Source organism: Topomyia yanbarensis, chromosome 2 (genome assembly GCF_030247195.1).
Source record: "Topomyia yanbarensis strain Yona2022 chromosome 2, ASM3024719v1, whole genome shotgun sequence".
Classification (NCBI taxonomy): Eukaryota; Metazoa; Arthropoda; class Insecta; order Diptera; family Culicidae; genus Topomyia; species Topomyia yanbarensis.
Genome location: NC_080671.1, coordinates 203,793,738 through 203,810,975, shown reverse-complemented (window position 1 = coordinate 203,810,975; position 17,238 = coordinate 203,793,738). Strand labels below are relative to the sequence as shown.

Sequence of the window (17,238 nt, the reverse complement as noted above, 5' to 3'; positions counted from 1 at the left end):
TTAAACAGTAAATAACTTTACTTCATGATACGAATGGATGACACATATAACCGTACTAAATTTTATCACCTTTCAATCGCTAGAATTCGTTATATTTTCTGCTGCTCAAATATTGTATGTTTTCATTCGTGTATAAAACTTCTCTTCAGATTCACAAACTGTTCAAATTATTTTATTTTTGAAGCGAGCACACATGAGAGAGCATTCAACAATAAGTGTTTCGCATCTAAATTCCCCACGCGATTTATTTTTCATGGTAATCATCAATAAACCAAGTCAAAGAAAATTTGTCGGAAAATATTGGTTCAACTTTCCACTATGGAATATGAATTTCGACAACCTTTGAGGCCGATACTTAGGCCGCGATTAGAGTAAACGCCTGAAACTCGGCTACAGTGCACAGAAATCAAAGCGAGTAGAAATCTAGAAAGTCATGAACAACGATGGCACTCTTATGGTGATGTATACTAGCGCCACTATCAAATCAGTAGTACATATATGAAGGCAGCACTTTCTATCAGATTGTCCTGGGCTGAGCCGTTGCATGATCCGGATTCCTGAATGAAATTACATGAATTTCCACGATCTTAAGGAATTCTTTTCCAGATATTAGTGGATTTGTGGTAGTCTGGGTGACGTGTAAACTGTCGAATTCGAATTGCCATTTGCCAAAGCTTACATACCAAATTACTCTTACATATTAATAAATTGGGTTAGAATCGGGTTTGTCAAGTTATAAATTTTCTGATTTGGGTCGGGTACAGGTTTTACAAACTTTTCATTCTCGGGTTCGGGTTTTTCAATTTTATAATGATCGGGCTCGGGCCGGGTTCGTGTTTTCAAGTTTTATAATTTCGAGCTCGGATCGGATTTTTCCTTTTTCAAGCTCTCGGGATAGGGTTCGAAAAAATTTAAACCCGACCATCTCTATTTCTCAGATCGCCATGGAAATTTGAATGAACGCTATTAATGATATGTTCTTCAAATATACGCAATATTTTTTCCATTTGTTAGGCATATATATATATATATATATATATATATATATATATATATATATATATATATATATATATATATATATATATATATATATATATATATATATATATATATATATATATATATATATATATATATATATATATATATATATATATATATATATATATATATATATATATATATATATATTCTCTAAAAGGAAATTCAGTTTTTCCATACATAATGCATTGAATGAAGAACTTAAATATTTTATTCACAAAGCATTAGTATTAAGTGGATTGTCCCATATTTTAAAGGGCATTTTTTTCGTTTTACCTTCATTTTGATTTGACTTTCGACATTTCTCGCAAAGATGTCCCATGCTAATTCGATCGATATAATATCCAAAGATGTTAATTTGAGCGTCTCTGTGAGGCCTACCACTATCCCATATAATATGTGTTATCAAAATCATCGCTAAACATCATGCTGTAAATGTTCTCAATTGTTATAATATCCGGAGAGAGTGACAAGTGTTATAAGAAATGTCTCATCACACTACTAGGTGGTTTTAACTCATTTTTCTTTCTACCATCGCTAGAAATAATCACTGAACAATTCAAAGTTGTCTGGATGAACCATGATCTCTTATCGGTGAAAAAAATTCATTTGCATGAATCTTCCAACAGCAGATTTTCTAACTTATAAATATCGGATCGATCTCGAACATTTCTTGGAAAATGAGATTCGAAATAAGTTACTCCAAGCAGCGGCGTAACTAAGAAAAGTTTTCGGGATAACCGGGGTAATTAAATCCAACAATAATAATTCTTTAGTCAGCACATTGAGAACATATTGTTTAAAGAATCATGAGGACTTTTTGAAAATTTTGGGAATGGGATTCTGATTTGCTTACCGAAACATTGCATAACTGTCAACATTTGCTGAATATACTTTTCAGTTTGGAAATGAGGAGAATTTAGACGAAATCTTAACATGATTAATAACAAGAAGAACACTTTCCGAAAGCAGAAGGAAATTTTAGAACAATGGCGTTTTCCGTTTGATTCTTGCAGAACCAGCAGCTGATCGATTTTTATGAGCATTTGATATTTGTTGTACAGTGTGATTCATCATAAGGTTTTTTTTTCAAACTGGCAAAAAACATTAAAAAATGAATCAAATCACGAAATATTTATTATAACTCGAAAGAAAATTCTTTACCATTTATTGTTTGTAAAGAATTTCTTTTGAATATTGACCATAGCAGTGCGTGAGGTGGTCCATTCGAGTGGCTCAATTTTTGAAGATGCGTTCGAGCATTTCAAGTGGTATATGGCTAATTACTCGAGTAATGTTGGCTTTCAATGCCTCACTCGATGCAGGCTTAGCCAGCTAGACTTTTGATTTCACACAATCCCATAGAATCTTAATCCACCTAGTGGTGCAATTGTGCCTTTCTCATTTATCCAAACTACGATTCCATGGCTGGTTATGTTTAATATAATGGTGGAACTGTCTATTAGATATTCAGTGTGATTTACACATACGTACAATGAATCGACAGCTACGAACTTGAGTTGCTATGTGTCGACGCTGAAATGCTTGAAACCAGCGGCGGATCCAAGAGGAGGGTTCGGGAGTTTGGACCCTGCCAAAAATTTTCAACTTTAAATTTTAAATTAGTCTCTCAACTCAAAATCATTGCAAACCAAATTTTTCACTGGTTTTTCAGACCCACTAGGAAGGTTTATTCTAGAGGAATTAGAAAATTTTATTCGCGTGGTGGGGTACTTGCTGAGGGAAGGGCGGTTTAGGGAAGGGTGGTGAGTGAAGTGGGGGGTGCTCCTCTCCGTATCCCCCTACCTACGACCCTGTTAAAATACAGAAAACATATGCAAGTCAAAAAAATGGCCGGGATTAAGTTGACGATGTTCAGAGTGATTGCATAACCTTTCTATAGGAGAAAGGCAAAAAATTATTTGCATATTTCGTATCTCTATGATAAGAAAAATATGCTCAGGAAATGATTTACTCGAATTCTACTTGGTTCGTCCGCTAGAGCCCCTCAAACTACCTACTATCAATTTTTATATAAAGCTGATAAAATCGGGTCAACAAGCTGATAAAATCGAGGGTTGATAAAATCGAGGGCTTATAAAATCGGGTCTTCACTGTACCGTTGACCAATTTGAGGACAGTGAGCCGATGTAAGTCATCCCATTAGGAAATGCCAAACAATACTGAACAACAATAGCATGACCGTTGGAAATTCTACGTTAAAACCACCTAGCGGTGCAATTGTGCCTTGCTCGCTTCTCTAAAGTATGGCTCGGAGGCTGGTTATGTTCAAAATACTTGTGGAAATGTCTATTACATTGTTAGTACACTTTGCACTTATACACAATGGATCGCCAGCCACAAACTTGATGAGCTATATGTCGGCGGTGAAACAGTTGAAACAAAAAAATATCATACTTAATTAGCCTAATAAGCATTAGTTCAATGTTATCTGCTTACTCATTTTGTCATGCGGGGGTGGGTGTGTGAGGAGGGCGAAAATCCCACGAACGAACGACTCCCCAGCTTTATTTGGTATGCTTTGTGATATAGTGGTGGTTTAAAGATGATGGGGTTGAGAGGGGGGGGGGGTATGAAGGATGGATGGGGTTGTGGTCTGAGGGATGATTTAAGGGGATTTTAAAGGGAGGGGAGTGAACAGTAGAGGGGGGGAGGGGGTAAGCTATCTCTCTGGACACCATCAACTACACCCCTATTAAAATCCATAAACCTTATGCCAGTCAAAAAAAAATATTTAGATTGACGGTTTTCAGAGTGATAGCATAACCTTTCTATATGAGAAAGGCAAAAATGTGCCAAAATCCAAAAAAGTGAATGTTCGTGAAATTTTTTTTTGAGTTTGCATCAAATCTCGACGTTATGCACCTTAAAGACATTTGGCATCAAAAATAAAAATTATATTTTTAATTTTAACGATAGTTTATATGGGAAATTTCTATGTGACCGCATTCTTAAACGCGTAATTCCGGAACCAGAATTCCGATCGGTACAAAATTCAATAGCAGCCGATGGGTAGGTTATACCTTTCATTTGAGACTAAGTTTGGGCAAATCGGTCCAGCCATCTCTGAGAAAAATGAATCACATTTTTTGACACATGCGCACATACTTGCACACACATACAGACTATTTCCGATCTCGACGAACTGAGTCGAATGAAATATGACTCTCGGCCAAAAAAGGCAAAACATCATATTGAATAACCCTGTATTATCAATTCTATGAATAGGTTAAATAAATGTTTGAAAACTGTAATTTAAGGTAAAGATCACATGATTTCGAAACCACCAATTTCGGAGGATTATAGAATTTAAAAAAACATAAAACAGCACATCATCTGATGAAATAATTTTGGCGTGAAATCCTCCTAGAAGTAATTATGAACTATTTAACTTCAAACAAATTTATTTCGAGAGTGGATGTCTTCAGCAATGTTTTCAAGAGTGCTATTACAAACCATTTTGTTGAAGACACGAATGCTCCATGTGTTCAGAGAATTGAAATATTTTAGACTATTTGTGGAAGAAAACCTTTAAAATAAGTTATTATGATATTACTGTTTATTATAAATCTCTTTTGCACTTTATAAACTACAACATTTACATTTTATCCAAGGCTTGAATTTGTGAAGCCCACAATAAAAAATGATTAAAAAAAAACTATTGACATAAACAACAATGCGATGTATTTTGCTGTCTAATAACGGGATTCGACATGTTTTGATATGTGAAATAAAATATTGTGTCTCTTTTGATGAAGAACTCGGTTGAATGGAGATGGAGAGTCGTGAACAAAGTGGATTTTTATATGTTCTTATCAGAAGAAGCCACTGACTCCAAGTAAGTAGAAACCAGAGTTAAAAATATTCAAACTCATTGAATGAAAATTGATCATATTCAGCCACATTCATTTTCAATATTCAGTGACGCAGCTGAAAACGTCAAACGAACAAAACACCCATTCATCCATGCATATTTTCATTCGTCTCCGATTATTACACGAAACGACCATGTAGCAACGAATCAAACACATCAAAGTAGGCCTTAACATAATGTAAGCGATGATGATTGTTGTTTCATATGCTTTACCGGCATTTGAAAACATTTTCCTTGATAATTAGTGAAATGAATATATTGTTCGATGTTCAACTGAATGAATAACATGGATATTTGAATGAATATTTTTTCTATTCACCGCGAGTCGCATCAGGTTCATTTTCAGCCGTCAAAATAAAGCTTCGATTATTTGTAACTCTGGTAGAAACAAAGTCGTTCTACACTCGTCCAGAAGAGACTCCTTCGGTACTGTCTAACTATTACAATATTTATTGTTCATTATGTCCCACATTAATAGATACATCCCATTTTCCAGGATATTTTTCTATCGCATCAAACTCATTTTAATAGCGAATTTTTTGGGGTTAACTTAACGAATTCTTCCAAAATTTGGCGAACCTACCCCCATTCGTGCGTTTTAAACTATAGTTTGTGTTAAAAATCTATCCTTAATCAATTGGTCCACTTACGCGTTTATATACGTTGCGGGTCGAGTAAGTGTCAGAATTTTCATCATTCACGAATGAGAGATTGCCACATATTTACACACAGACATTGTCCCAAACAGGGCCGGCGGATAGCGTGAGTAGTACTACCCACTCGAAAATAACCGAGTGGGTAATTACACACTCGAAATTTTGGACATTTTCATGAATTTGAAATCTGCCACGTATATATCGGTGGCACTCATTTGAAAATTTCGATGCACGACAACTTCATTTGCACAATTACACTGCAAGTGATTTAATGTAAATGTAATGTAAGCGTGTGTATTGCGAAAATAAGACAAATCCCTATTTTATTACCCTCACCCTATGCTTACTACCCACTCGTGCTAAAAGTTTAACGCAACGTTTGGTTGTTATATAAGACTCGGCCTTTCTGGCCTCGCAAAAAATCTTGAAGGTTTAAGCGAATTCTAAACATTTTTAATAAGAAATGTAATAATAAGAAATGTAAAAATTGTTTTTTTTTCGTTTTCAAAAATGACCACTTTTTGAGGCTCTCTGAGTTGTACCTTAAGCAGTTATAATAGTTCATATTCCTTTATTGACCTATTCCCAAGGATGGTTAGCGTAATGTCTTTAAGTGTTATCACCATATTTCATTCGAGGTTTAAACCCACTGAATGCTAGTCATAATTGCTAACTTCATCATAGACTTTGCAGCATGCATGCAGCTTACTTCAACATATGCGAAACTTATGATTGGTAGGATACATTTATCTTTCAACAGCTCAGATTACACGCATAATTCTTGCAAAATTTTGATCGTATCTGTTCCACCGTATTATTAAACATAAATATTTACATTTATTACTACTTGTATTATTCCCTTTGACTTCTTTTCTTCCTTGCATCGCAAACTGGTGGCATGACGGTGGTTATACTATGATGCTGATGCTTCTGCGCTGCTGGTTGCCGTTCATATGTGGGCTTTTGTTTTGATTTATGGCAGACAGTAGGTATGAGCTCAGAGCGGGCTTGAACTCGAGTTAAAGAGTTATAAAGGTATCAGAAATACTAGCGCCATCAAGACAACTGTTGTAGCATTGCATTTATCTCCTGCTGATGTACGGCAGTAAATCGTGAGCATATTGATTTCATTCGTATTGAAGGTATATGATTGAAGGTTGCACAGTTCGTGCGAACTCTGTTTGTTCGACAAGTACATTTTGTATCTAGAAAACACCTTACGAATTATTACATTCGATATGAGTTATAATAACGTATTGGACGCATAACACTGATCGAATCAGAACTAATACAATCAGAAAAAGTATCGAGTTGGCATCTTCGAATCATAGTTATTTTGCAGTGAACGACTGAAGCTTGCACGGGAACAAATCCGTTCCTCGAAATAATGATGGTGGTCCTACCTCAAACCCCAACAAAGGTATGAGCTGAAAGATTTGTCTAGAAGATGTAATTATTATTTAGGCACATGACAAAAGCAGTAAACAAAAAAACGAGCTGGTCGCATTCGCATGCACAGCTTTTTCTCCAAAAGAACGTAACCAGATAATATTTAAATATTCCGAAAAATACAAGAGTCCATCAAGAAAACATCCATTCCGGGAAGATACTTTTTCGATTTGTTTATTTGATAAGGCACGTATGCATTAGCTTAAAGGTTCCATTTTTTCATTGTTTTACATTTAAAATTTCTTAAAACTAGGGGGTTACACATTTCAATATTATTTTGTTTTATATAATGAAACTAAAAAAATGCAGCTAACTTATACGTATACAAGAGGGGGTAATATAATATTTGTAAGATTAGGGGGACGGGTCATTTTGTGTGTTCTTTGTATAGTAATTCACTTTATGATTTTTAGAAGGGGGATTGTTGGAGAAATTAATTATTAACTAAGCGAAACATTTTACAAGCTTATTAACTAGAAATAACTAGGGAGAGTGGTTCAAGATTAGGGGGAATTAATTAGGACTATTTTAAAGTAGTGGTACTGTTGGGCATTTCTTAACGAGATTAAATATTGATCAACTAAAACTAGAAGATGGAAGGGGACATAAGTTTTGGGAAGATATTCAAGGGGAGAAGGGGGTGAAGTCATACATCTGTGTATCAGAGACATGGGAGAGAGGGTGGACAAGCCTGACAGGGGGGGGGGGGGATAACTTTCAGTTTCCGGCATCAGGAATCAACGGCCAGGATTACAGATTCGAACGGATGCATCAAGTATTGGGACGCCGGGCGGTTTCCCTCGAGCCGGCAGGGGTTCCTCCAGACGATTTCGTAGTACGGCTCAGATACGGATCCGAAACATACAGCGTTGCGCGTGTCATGTTGTACTGTAGGTCTCGTGTTGTTGGTTCATTCGACAGCTGTTTTGTCTCGTCTTGGAGTCATATCAGACCATCGTTGGGGTACGGTAGGCGGAAGAGGGCACTTCTGGGAATAATAAGAGAAAATATAGGGGCATTTAAATTTGGATATTGATAGTTTTGAGGAACGTGTATATAAGGGACATGTAGAGAATATCGCGGCTTGCTAGTACATCTCGAACCGGGACATTGGGTGATCTTCCTCGGGCCCGAAGGGAATCGAACAGTTGAGATCTGGCAGAGCAGTATTCGGCGCATGCCCAGACAACATGTTCGATCTCGTGATAACCGTTGCCACAAGCGCAGATACCGCTATCCACGAGCCCAATACGCCGAAGATGTGCGTCCAGCGTGTAGTGATTGGACATGGGCCGAGACATCACGCGAATGAAATCCCGACCCACATCCATCCCCCTGAACCAAGATTTCGTCGATACCTTTAGGATTATCGTATGTAGCCACCTTCCCAGTTCACCATTGCTCCATGAAGTTTGCCAACTTTCGAGGGTTCTCTGATGAGTAATACTGAAAAATTCGCTGAAGCTAATTGGTCTTTCATATATGTCACCTTGCAAAGCACCCGCCTTAGCTAAAGAGTCCGCTTCTTCATTACCTGGAATGGAGCAATGCAAGGAAACCCAAACTAAGGTAATCTTGTACGATCTTACAGACAAAGCACGCAGGCGCTCCCAGATTTTCCCCAGAAAATATGGAATGTGCTTTCTTGGTTTCATTGAACGGGTGGGAAGATACTTGATGGAATCGTGGATTGAGCCCTATTTCCTCCATTTCCGATATTATTCTGTAAGACTCCTTCCGCCTGACCAAGACATCGCTACGCTCAGACTTCAGTAGACATCTCATTATTTTCAATAACTTTTACCTCGTTTGGGTGTTGAAGTCAATATGACCCAAAATAAACTTTCAAAATGCGATAACGGCTTCAGTTTTGCACCTAGAAGATTGGAATTTCTTGACTTTTACTCTTTCATGGAGAGCAATGATCTTTAATAGAGTTCCAATTTTTCGGATATTTCTAAAGGGCTGCAAAAAAGTTACGAATAAGGTGTTAGCGTCATATTGACCAGGATTTAGAACTCAGTTTTAGGACACCTTTTAAGTCAAATCTATGTCTGATTGTGCATAAATTGGTTAACAGAGTTTCAATTTTCAGTTTCTGATAAATATTACCGTTTTTGACCAGGTTGACCAGTGGGAATCGTAAATCATAGGTTTATTAACAGAATACTAATAATAAACACAAAAAAACGAGAATGTACACATTAGATTTGTACATGATACGACCACTCTTGGATGTTTCGCATTACGATTCCTATGTCGATTCCGGTGGTACAATAGTATTTCTCATAATACAGAACAAGCGACAATGTGGTCAATCAATGACACTGATCCCAAAGTTTTATAATATATTTAAAATCTTATGTAAAATTGTATTCATACTCTCATTCAAATACTGACCTTGAATTTTATGTGAAAATAATACGGAAGATCCGGAACATCCGTAAAATTTGCTGATTCATGAAACTGGTTCTAGAATTCTGAAGTTTTTTTTAGAAAGATTTGTTTACATCGCATTGGCATAGATTCGTAGTTCCGAGTAAAAAATTGACCACATTGGGCACATAATGACCATCCGGACAATCGGGAACATTCGCTGAACTGATCAATTTATACAGTTGGTTTTAGAACCAGGTACTTTTTTGTGCTTCTTGAATTCTCATTTGAATGAGTTCGTACTTATGACCGCTGAGATTTTTAAAAAAATATTTTTGGGAATATCATTCGCATAAATTCGTACTTGTGACTGCGATAGGGTCCCTATTGGTATCGTAGTGACCGAGTAGAAGTCTGTGGTTTTCTCGAAAGTTTTTTTTTCAGAATTATTATTACAAAGAAATCGTACTTGTGAGCAAAACAAAAACTATTTGTGAACTGGCTAAAGCAGTGGCGGATCCAGGGGGATGGTCCTGGGGGTCCGGACCCCTCCCGAAATTTTTCAACTTGTTAAGAAATTTTGAAAAAGTTCTATTTTAAATTCGTTCTAAACTCAAAATTATTCCAAATCGAATACGACCACCAAAACTGTTTTTATTTAAATGAGTTTATTACGAAATACATATTGTGCAATGAATATATTAAAATCGAAATTTCGGACCCAATCCGAAATTTTTTTCTGGATCAATTCTACGCCGGATCATCCAAATGGTCAATGGATCCCTGTCCCATTCAAAAGCACGAATTTATGCGAATAATATACTCTTATATGTTTTCGAAAATGTCTCAGAGCGTTAGGACTAGATTCATGAATTGATCTGTCATACGGATGTTCCGGATCTTCCGGATGATTTCACGTAGAATCCATGGTCAATAGTTGAGTCAAAGTATCGGTATCATTTTAGTTGGGATTTTATAGAAGCTTTCAAGCATGTATATTTCAATATTATTCAATTTTATGAGAAATACTACATTCTCATTTTTATTTTGTTTGTATTTATTATTAGCATTCTATCAATAAACCTGTGATTTATAATGACGGTTCTGCATACATCTACATCAACATGACCCCATTCGGTACCGATTCCAACTGGCCAATCTGGTCAAAAACGATAATATTTTCCATAAACTGAAAATTCACTAACAGTTTGGGTACAAGTTCATACAGTTTTGGCTAAAAAAGTGTCTTAAAACTGAGTTCGCTATCCGGGTCAATATGGCCCGCTAACACCTTATTCGTTACAAAAAGGGAACACCTAAAGAATGTTAATAAACAAGTAACAAAAATCCGTCATCATCACAGAGAATATAATAACTCGCCTAAATGCAACTAAGAGAAGAGAAAAATTACAAGTTTCATGTTCAAAAATAATTCTTCAAATAACCTTCAAATATAAAAATCCAAAACTCTGTCCACAATGATTTTAATTTGTTTGGCAATATTTAACTTTAATTGTTTAAATTTTAACCAACTAGCAAGGGAATGTAAGTCTTCCTTCAAATGAGCCACGACTTCATCTATATTTTTAGCTGCAATGAACAGAACCGTGTCGTCAGTAAACATGTCTATTGTAAAACCCGCCTCGTGTCGTTTATATGCATAATAAATAAAATAGGCCCTAAGACACTATCTAGCGATACTCCAAGAGCAATTCCGGTGAAATAAATACAACCCCAAACGCTAACGCTATTTTGAGTTGCCATAACTTCACTACTTTCCAATAAATCCGAACATTTTTGACACATAGATGTAGATATGCGGAATGTTAAAGGGATCAAATTTCAGAACAGTCATCTAGCCCAATAACAAACATCGATATTGAAATTCAAAGATGCATGATCGACGAATGTTACAAAGTTACGGACACCAGTTGTACCTGCGATAAAAAAGATTCATTCTTGTACTAAAAATCATGTACAAAACTCTCATACGACCGTATGTAAAGATCAGTTCAGTTATTTCTTCATTTCTGAAAACGATGTTTTGAAAATATCCAAATTTGTTCACTTCGCGCGGTGTTTCTATCAGTGAACTAAACCTGCTAATACAATAATTGGTAACGTATTTCAATAAATTTTGTATTATTTACATAACATGGTGGTACTGGTTTTGCATTTTTTTTATAGAGAGGCTATACAATCATTCTGAAAATCGACTTTTTAAGCGAGGCCTGGAGGGCCGAGTTTTTTATACCATTCGAATCAGCTCGTCGAGTCCGCTAATGTCTGTGTGTGCGTATGTGTGTGTATGCAGGTATGTGACCAAAAATGCACATCGGTTACTCGAAGATGGCCGAACCGATTTTATCAAACTTTGTTTCAAATCAAAGGTACAACGTTCCCATTGGCTGCTATTGAATTTCATACAATTCCGACTTCCGGTTCCGGAGTTACGGGTTGAAGAGTGTGGCCATACATTAAATTCCCATATAAATCAGTATCGGCATGTTATCTAAAAGATGGAAAACTTAATGAAATGCATTCTGAATTGCTTGGATTTAATTTTCAGCTCACTGATCCCCAATCAAACCCACATGGACCACATTGGGCACCTTCGGCGAAACCGGAAGCTTCGGGAATGTGGCTATGTTCCTGAATTAAATTCACATTTGCTGCTTAGAAATATCTTACTCGATTTTCTCGAATTTCGTCTCAAATAAAAGCTACAGCATCCGTATTGACTGCTATTATATTCCATTGGAATACAAGTTCTAGTTTCTGTGTTGCGGGTTGAAGCATGGGATTACATACGAAATTCCCATATGAACAGGTATAATCAATCCATCTAAATGATGCAAAACTAATTGAAGTGAGAGCTAAATTGCTTGAAATTGTTATTACAGATCACTAATGAAGGGTGTAGTATTCACATTGATTGCTACTGAACTTCATTTGAACGAAGTATTGGTTCCGAAGTTATGAGTAAAAGAATCTGAACATATGCAAATATAAACCTTTCTTTCCTTTCTACTATAGGAAGGTTATGCAATCACCCTGAAAATCTACTGTCTAAGGGGTTACACCACTGTAGAGAACGGAAATATAGGCATATTTCGAGAATTTTTCTTGACTCAATAAAGAGGTGAATCGAGATCTTGTTAAATGGGATTAAATCCCATTTAATCTTGTGGGGATTTATTAATGGGATTTATAACATAAGTATTGAATCACACAAAATAATATTTGAGGCAATTTCTTCACAAGATGGCGGCCATGCAGCATTTTCCCCCATGCAAGTTTTTTTTGGAAGGGGTCCACGACCGGAAATCTATATCCCGTAATTTTTGACCTAGAGCCAAAAACCAATTTTTTTCTGATTCCTTATGTCAATAGCAAGCAACGTACGTAGGATTTTTTCGATATTTTGATTTTAGGCGAAATGGCGAACTTTTGAGTGAAAAAACGCCGAAAATGGCATTCCCTTAGCCCAACAAAAGGCGGGATTGGGAAGCAGTGCAATAAATACTCATGGAAATTTAACGATGTATTTGTAACAAATTTTTGTTTCGCCTTACTATTATTTCATATTATTCAACCAATTATATGTGCAACATCGATTTTAGAAAGTGCAGGGCATCTCCACCAAAGCTACCTTACACAATGGCATGAAATGAGAAAATCAATTTATTAAAAAATAAAAAGCAGACATTATGCGGGACTTTATTTTTCTACACACACCAAAAAAATCTGAATTTTATCGTTGACGTAATTGTAAACATGACACAATTCAACAAACCGTAATTTACGAAATGACGGAACATTACCGTGTTCCGTTTAATTTTTCATGAAACATTTACTTTACATGCGCAATGACATAAAATTACACTTACTACCATTCAGAACAAACGCTGTATGAGGAGTAAAATTACATGACTTACGAAATTCAACGTCATGTAAAATTAAAACCAAACGTAAAACTAAGTTATTTTTGATGCTCGTATATGTCAGGGTTAGGAGACGTAAATTTACACTATTTTTTCTAGGTGTGCAGTAGGGCATTGCAAAAAAAATTTTTTTTTGAATTCTCAAAGGCCCTCTCATATTGTGACAAATGTCAAAGTAAGCTCAGATGCCAAATTTCACATCATTTGGACAATTCTAGACCCCCGCCCACTTCCATTGAAATTTTTAAAATTGGTGCTATGGGAAAATGTGGAGGAAAAATATATTAGATGCTATAACTTTTGAAGTAGCAATCAGAAAATTACAATTTATATACAATTTATTCCACGTTCAACAAGGTACAATTTATTAAAATTCAATGAAGAATAATAGAGATATATGCACGAGAAAATGATAAAATTTAATATAGATGGCAAAAGGCCCTATAACCCCAACTTCTCGTATTCGGACAAAGGTATGAAAGGTTCCGTTCGATTTCTGAGATTTTTTCACATTAGAAAAACTGTAAAATATGTATGGTTTGCACCACGGAGCAGAAAAATTTAAAAAAATAGGGGATTTTGGGGCCAAAATGACCCAGTACCCCACAATCCCGTATTTTTCTGGGAACAGGAAAATCTCCATTCCAATACTAAGGTTATTTCCTTTAAAAGAGATTTAAATTGTAATTTTCTGATTGCTACTTCAAAAGTTATAGCATCTAATATATTTTTCCTCCACATTTTCCCATAGCACCAATTTCAAAAATTTCAAGCGAAGTGGGCGGGGGTCTAGAATTGTCCAAATGATGTGAAATTTGGCATCTGAGCTTACTTTGACATTTGTCACAATATGGGAGGGGGGGCCTTTGAGAATTCAAAAAAAAATTTTTTTGCAATGCCCTAGTGTGCAGTTTGCAATACCATTCGGATGTTTTAATCAATTGATCACCAACCTTTTCAGTAAACAACATGACTAAGTCCCGCATGTGTTTTTTTCAGAATCGTGGAAAGCTTCACATCTTCAGTTCTATGTTCAAGGATTCCTGGCCTGTCACCATACCAGAAACAGTTGTGCGTTGAAGCGCCGGATGCCGTAGTGTCATTAAGTGCTGGTCAAGTACTCGGAGCTCATGAGTGTCAGCGTCAATTCAAAGGTAATTATCGATTAGTTTAATGAGAACAACATCCCAAAAAATAAAATAAAATATAAAAATATATGCCACAAGGTTGCTGCGCTAAGCAAATTTATTACATATTTGATTAGGTCATCGCTGGAACTGCACTCAAGTTTGGAAGAAAGACATGTTTGGCCATATTGTGATCATTGGTGAGTATTATTGGGAAAAGCAAATCTTCAGAACGATAAACTGTTCAATTTTATTGAAAGATGCTACAGGCGCGTGACACTTGCAATGTCGTTTTAAATCGCGATGCATCAAGAGCTAAAACCACAGGTTTAGTTTTACTGCTCGTTATCATATATTATAATAATTTCTGAGTGTAGAGGAATAATAGATCAATAATAACAAACTTTGTATATTTTTTACCTTGCTTCAAAAGAAAAGTATACAAATTTTCTGAAGTCTGGACGACTGAGTGTTACATACTAACCGACTGAGTTCGATGGGTTGTAGCAATGCCTGTGTGTATGTTTGTAGGGGAGACTGAGGAGACTTGATCCCCGGGGAAACTTAACCCTATCATTAACAATACATTAATCGGATATACTAGAATGTCGCGTAGTTCTTATCTAAACATAAATTACTTTCGTACAAAAAAGAAATTAAAAATGTGTAACCAAATTTTCACCGATTTAAAAAATACTCCGAAGCACTGAAGAAGATTTATTTTCTAAATTTTCAAACTTTTGTAGAATTGCTCAAATCACTATACTATACTATACTTTTACAAACAGCATGCTGGGAGAATGTCAAGTATGTGAATACGTTATGATTTAACAGATTTTTTGCTCAGCTTTATTTTTATCAAAGGTATGGGTTCACGTGATCCCTTCAATTCCGTTGTGATTTGATTCCCTTCACCATGATTCATACACACCACTGAACATAACAAAATTCACACCATATGAAAAAATATAATACCTTTTTCTAGATTGTACTCGAGCTCACAACGCTAAGTGTGCAGTGAGGTTTAAGTAAGGCAAATTTCAATCTAAAAGTATTAGGATTGGAATGTTCAATATTGAGGTCTAAACACATCGCGCAGATGAGCTATATAGTAAAAGTATTACAACTAGTTTGGCTTAGTGTTTTTTTTGTCTTACAGACCAGGATTAAGAAAGTAATGCAAATTGGTTGATGAAAAATTGTCATTTCATTAGTTATTAGCATTAAGATATCATGTTATTCAAATCCACTCGGACTCATTCCTTGGACTTCGCTCAGGTAAAGGCTGACCGTTGTTAGTGGACACACTCCTGTGTAAGCGCAATCGAGTTATTTACGGGCTAAAAAGATAGCCATAACAAGCTGCCTGTGTCACGGATTAATGCCGATCGGAAAGAAGGCTCGCTGTTTTAATTGAATTAACACTCCACAAACAAACAGTGAGTAAAGTGCTAATTTTCCGTTTCATACATCTCCAGCAGCTTTGTTTTTGCTGCATACGATAATGATCGTCCTGGTAGCTGGACTGGTCACGTTTTACACCAGCTTGAACCGAGAAGACGTAGTCATTGTGGTGTCCATTATTATGACCGTAACGATAGTGAATGGAAAATACGACAAATCGTTGTCATATACTAAATACAATTTCAACGTAACGTACATAAACCAAAGAATAAAAATACTAAACTTATATTGCATATTAGCGAATAGATGTGAAAAACGAACCAGGTTCCAGATCAAATAGGATTAATTTGTAGTTTCAAAAATTGATTCGTAATATCATATAAAAGGCCCAGAAATTAGATATATTTATATGCACCATTGGTTCAGTTTGAAGGTATCGTAAATGTGTAGGTTGGATTAACACACACACAGACTTCAACGAAATATTCCCATAGCCAGTTAATGACTTTGGAATGAATAGAACTCCGATTCCGGAGACACAATTCAAAGTTAAAGTTAAAAATACGATAATGGACGGTAAAATAGATTGCACACCAGGGATACAATCTAGTGAGACGAAATAATAGCTTCTGCTTACGTTTCTACAAATATTCAGCAAAGTTTATCAGTAATATTTAATCTCTCATCTTTTGTTAATAAGAGATAGCGTCCCACTTTACCACAGATGACGCTCAAAGCTAACTTTTTTATCGGTGAGTACAAAGGTCTTGGTTTGTTGTTTATAATAAATGCATTTTTCCCTATCCTAAACCGTAGCACACAAAACTTCAAAATAACTCCACTGAAAATTATGTAACTTCACATTCGCTGACTTTCGGAGTGTTTAGATGCTCTTCGCAGATTGTGCAATATAATACTATACCGTCAGTCTACTTTCTACTTCTGGCCAAGTCAGACGTACCATCGAACCAAGTGAACAACGACTAGCAACCTCTCGATCTAGTGTGCATTATCTCGAGAACAAAGGAAACTTTTAATTTATTCTTGCCAACATGAGTAAAGTTGACGAAAAATCTCAACTCCGACCCAACACAGCGGTCGTTGACTTTAAATTCTGTTCAATAAGATTGAGTTTTCGTGAAGTAGAATACCTGCTGAAGGTGAAGATGCAGCTAAAGGTCAAGGAGGTTATGTATCTACAGTATCATCATCTTCGCAATGTAGTGCTCATATCATTCAACACGTTAGCACAAGCCGAACGTTTCGTTTTGCAGAACAACTTGAAGCACGTGGCTGAAAGTGATAAAGTTGGAATTAAGATTCCCGTGTACATAGAAAAAGAC

At 36.0% G+C, this 17,238-nt stretch overlaps 1 protein-coding gene across 1 annotated transcript in view; it reads left to right on the top strand.

The window, feature by feature from the left end:
* LOC131682751 (protein Wnt-2) overlaps positions 1–17,238 on the top strand; it is an 82,590-nt gene that overhangs the window by 42,381 nt on the left and 22,971 nt on the right. The window contains exons 3-4 of the mRNA XM_058964469.1: positions 14,364–14,518; positions 14,629–14,691. Coding sequence (XP_058820452.1) covers positions 14,364–14,518; positions 14,629–14,691 — 218 coding nt within the window. The remainder of the gene's footprint in view (positions 1–14,363; positions 14,519–14,628; positions 14,692–17,238) is intronic.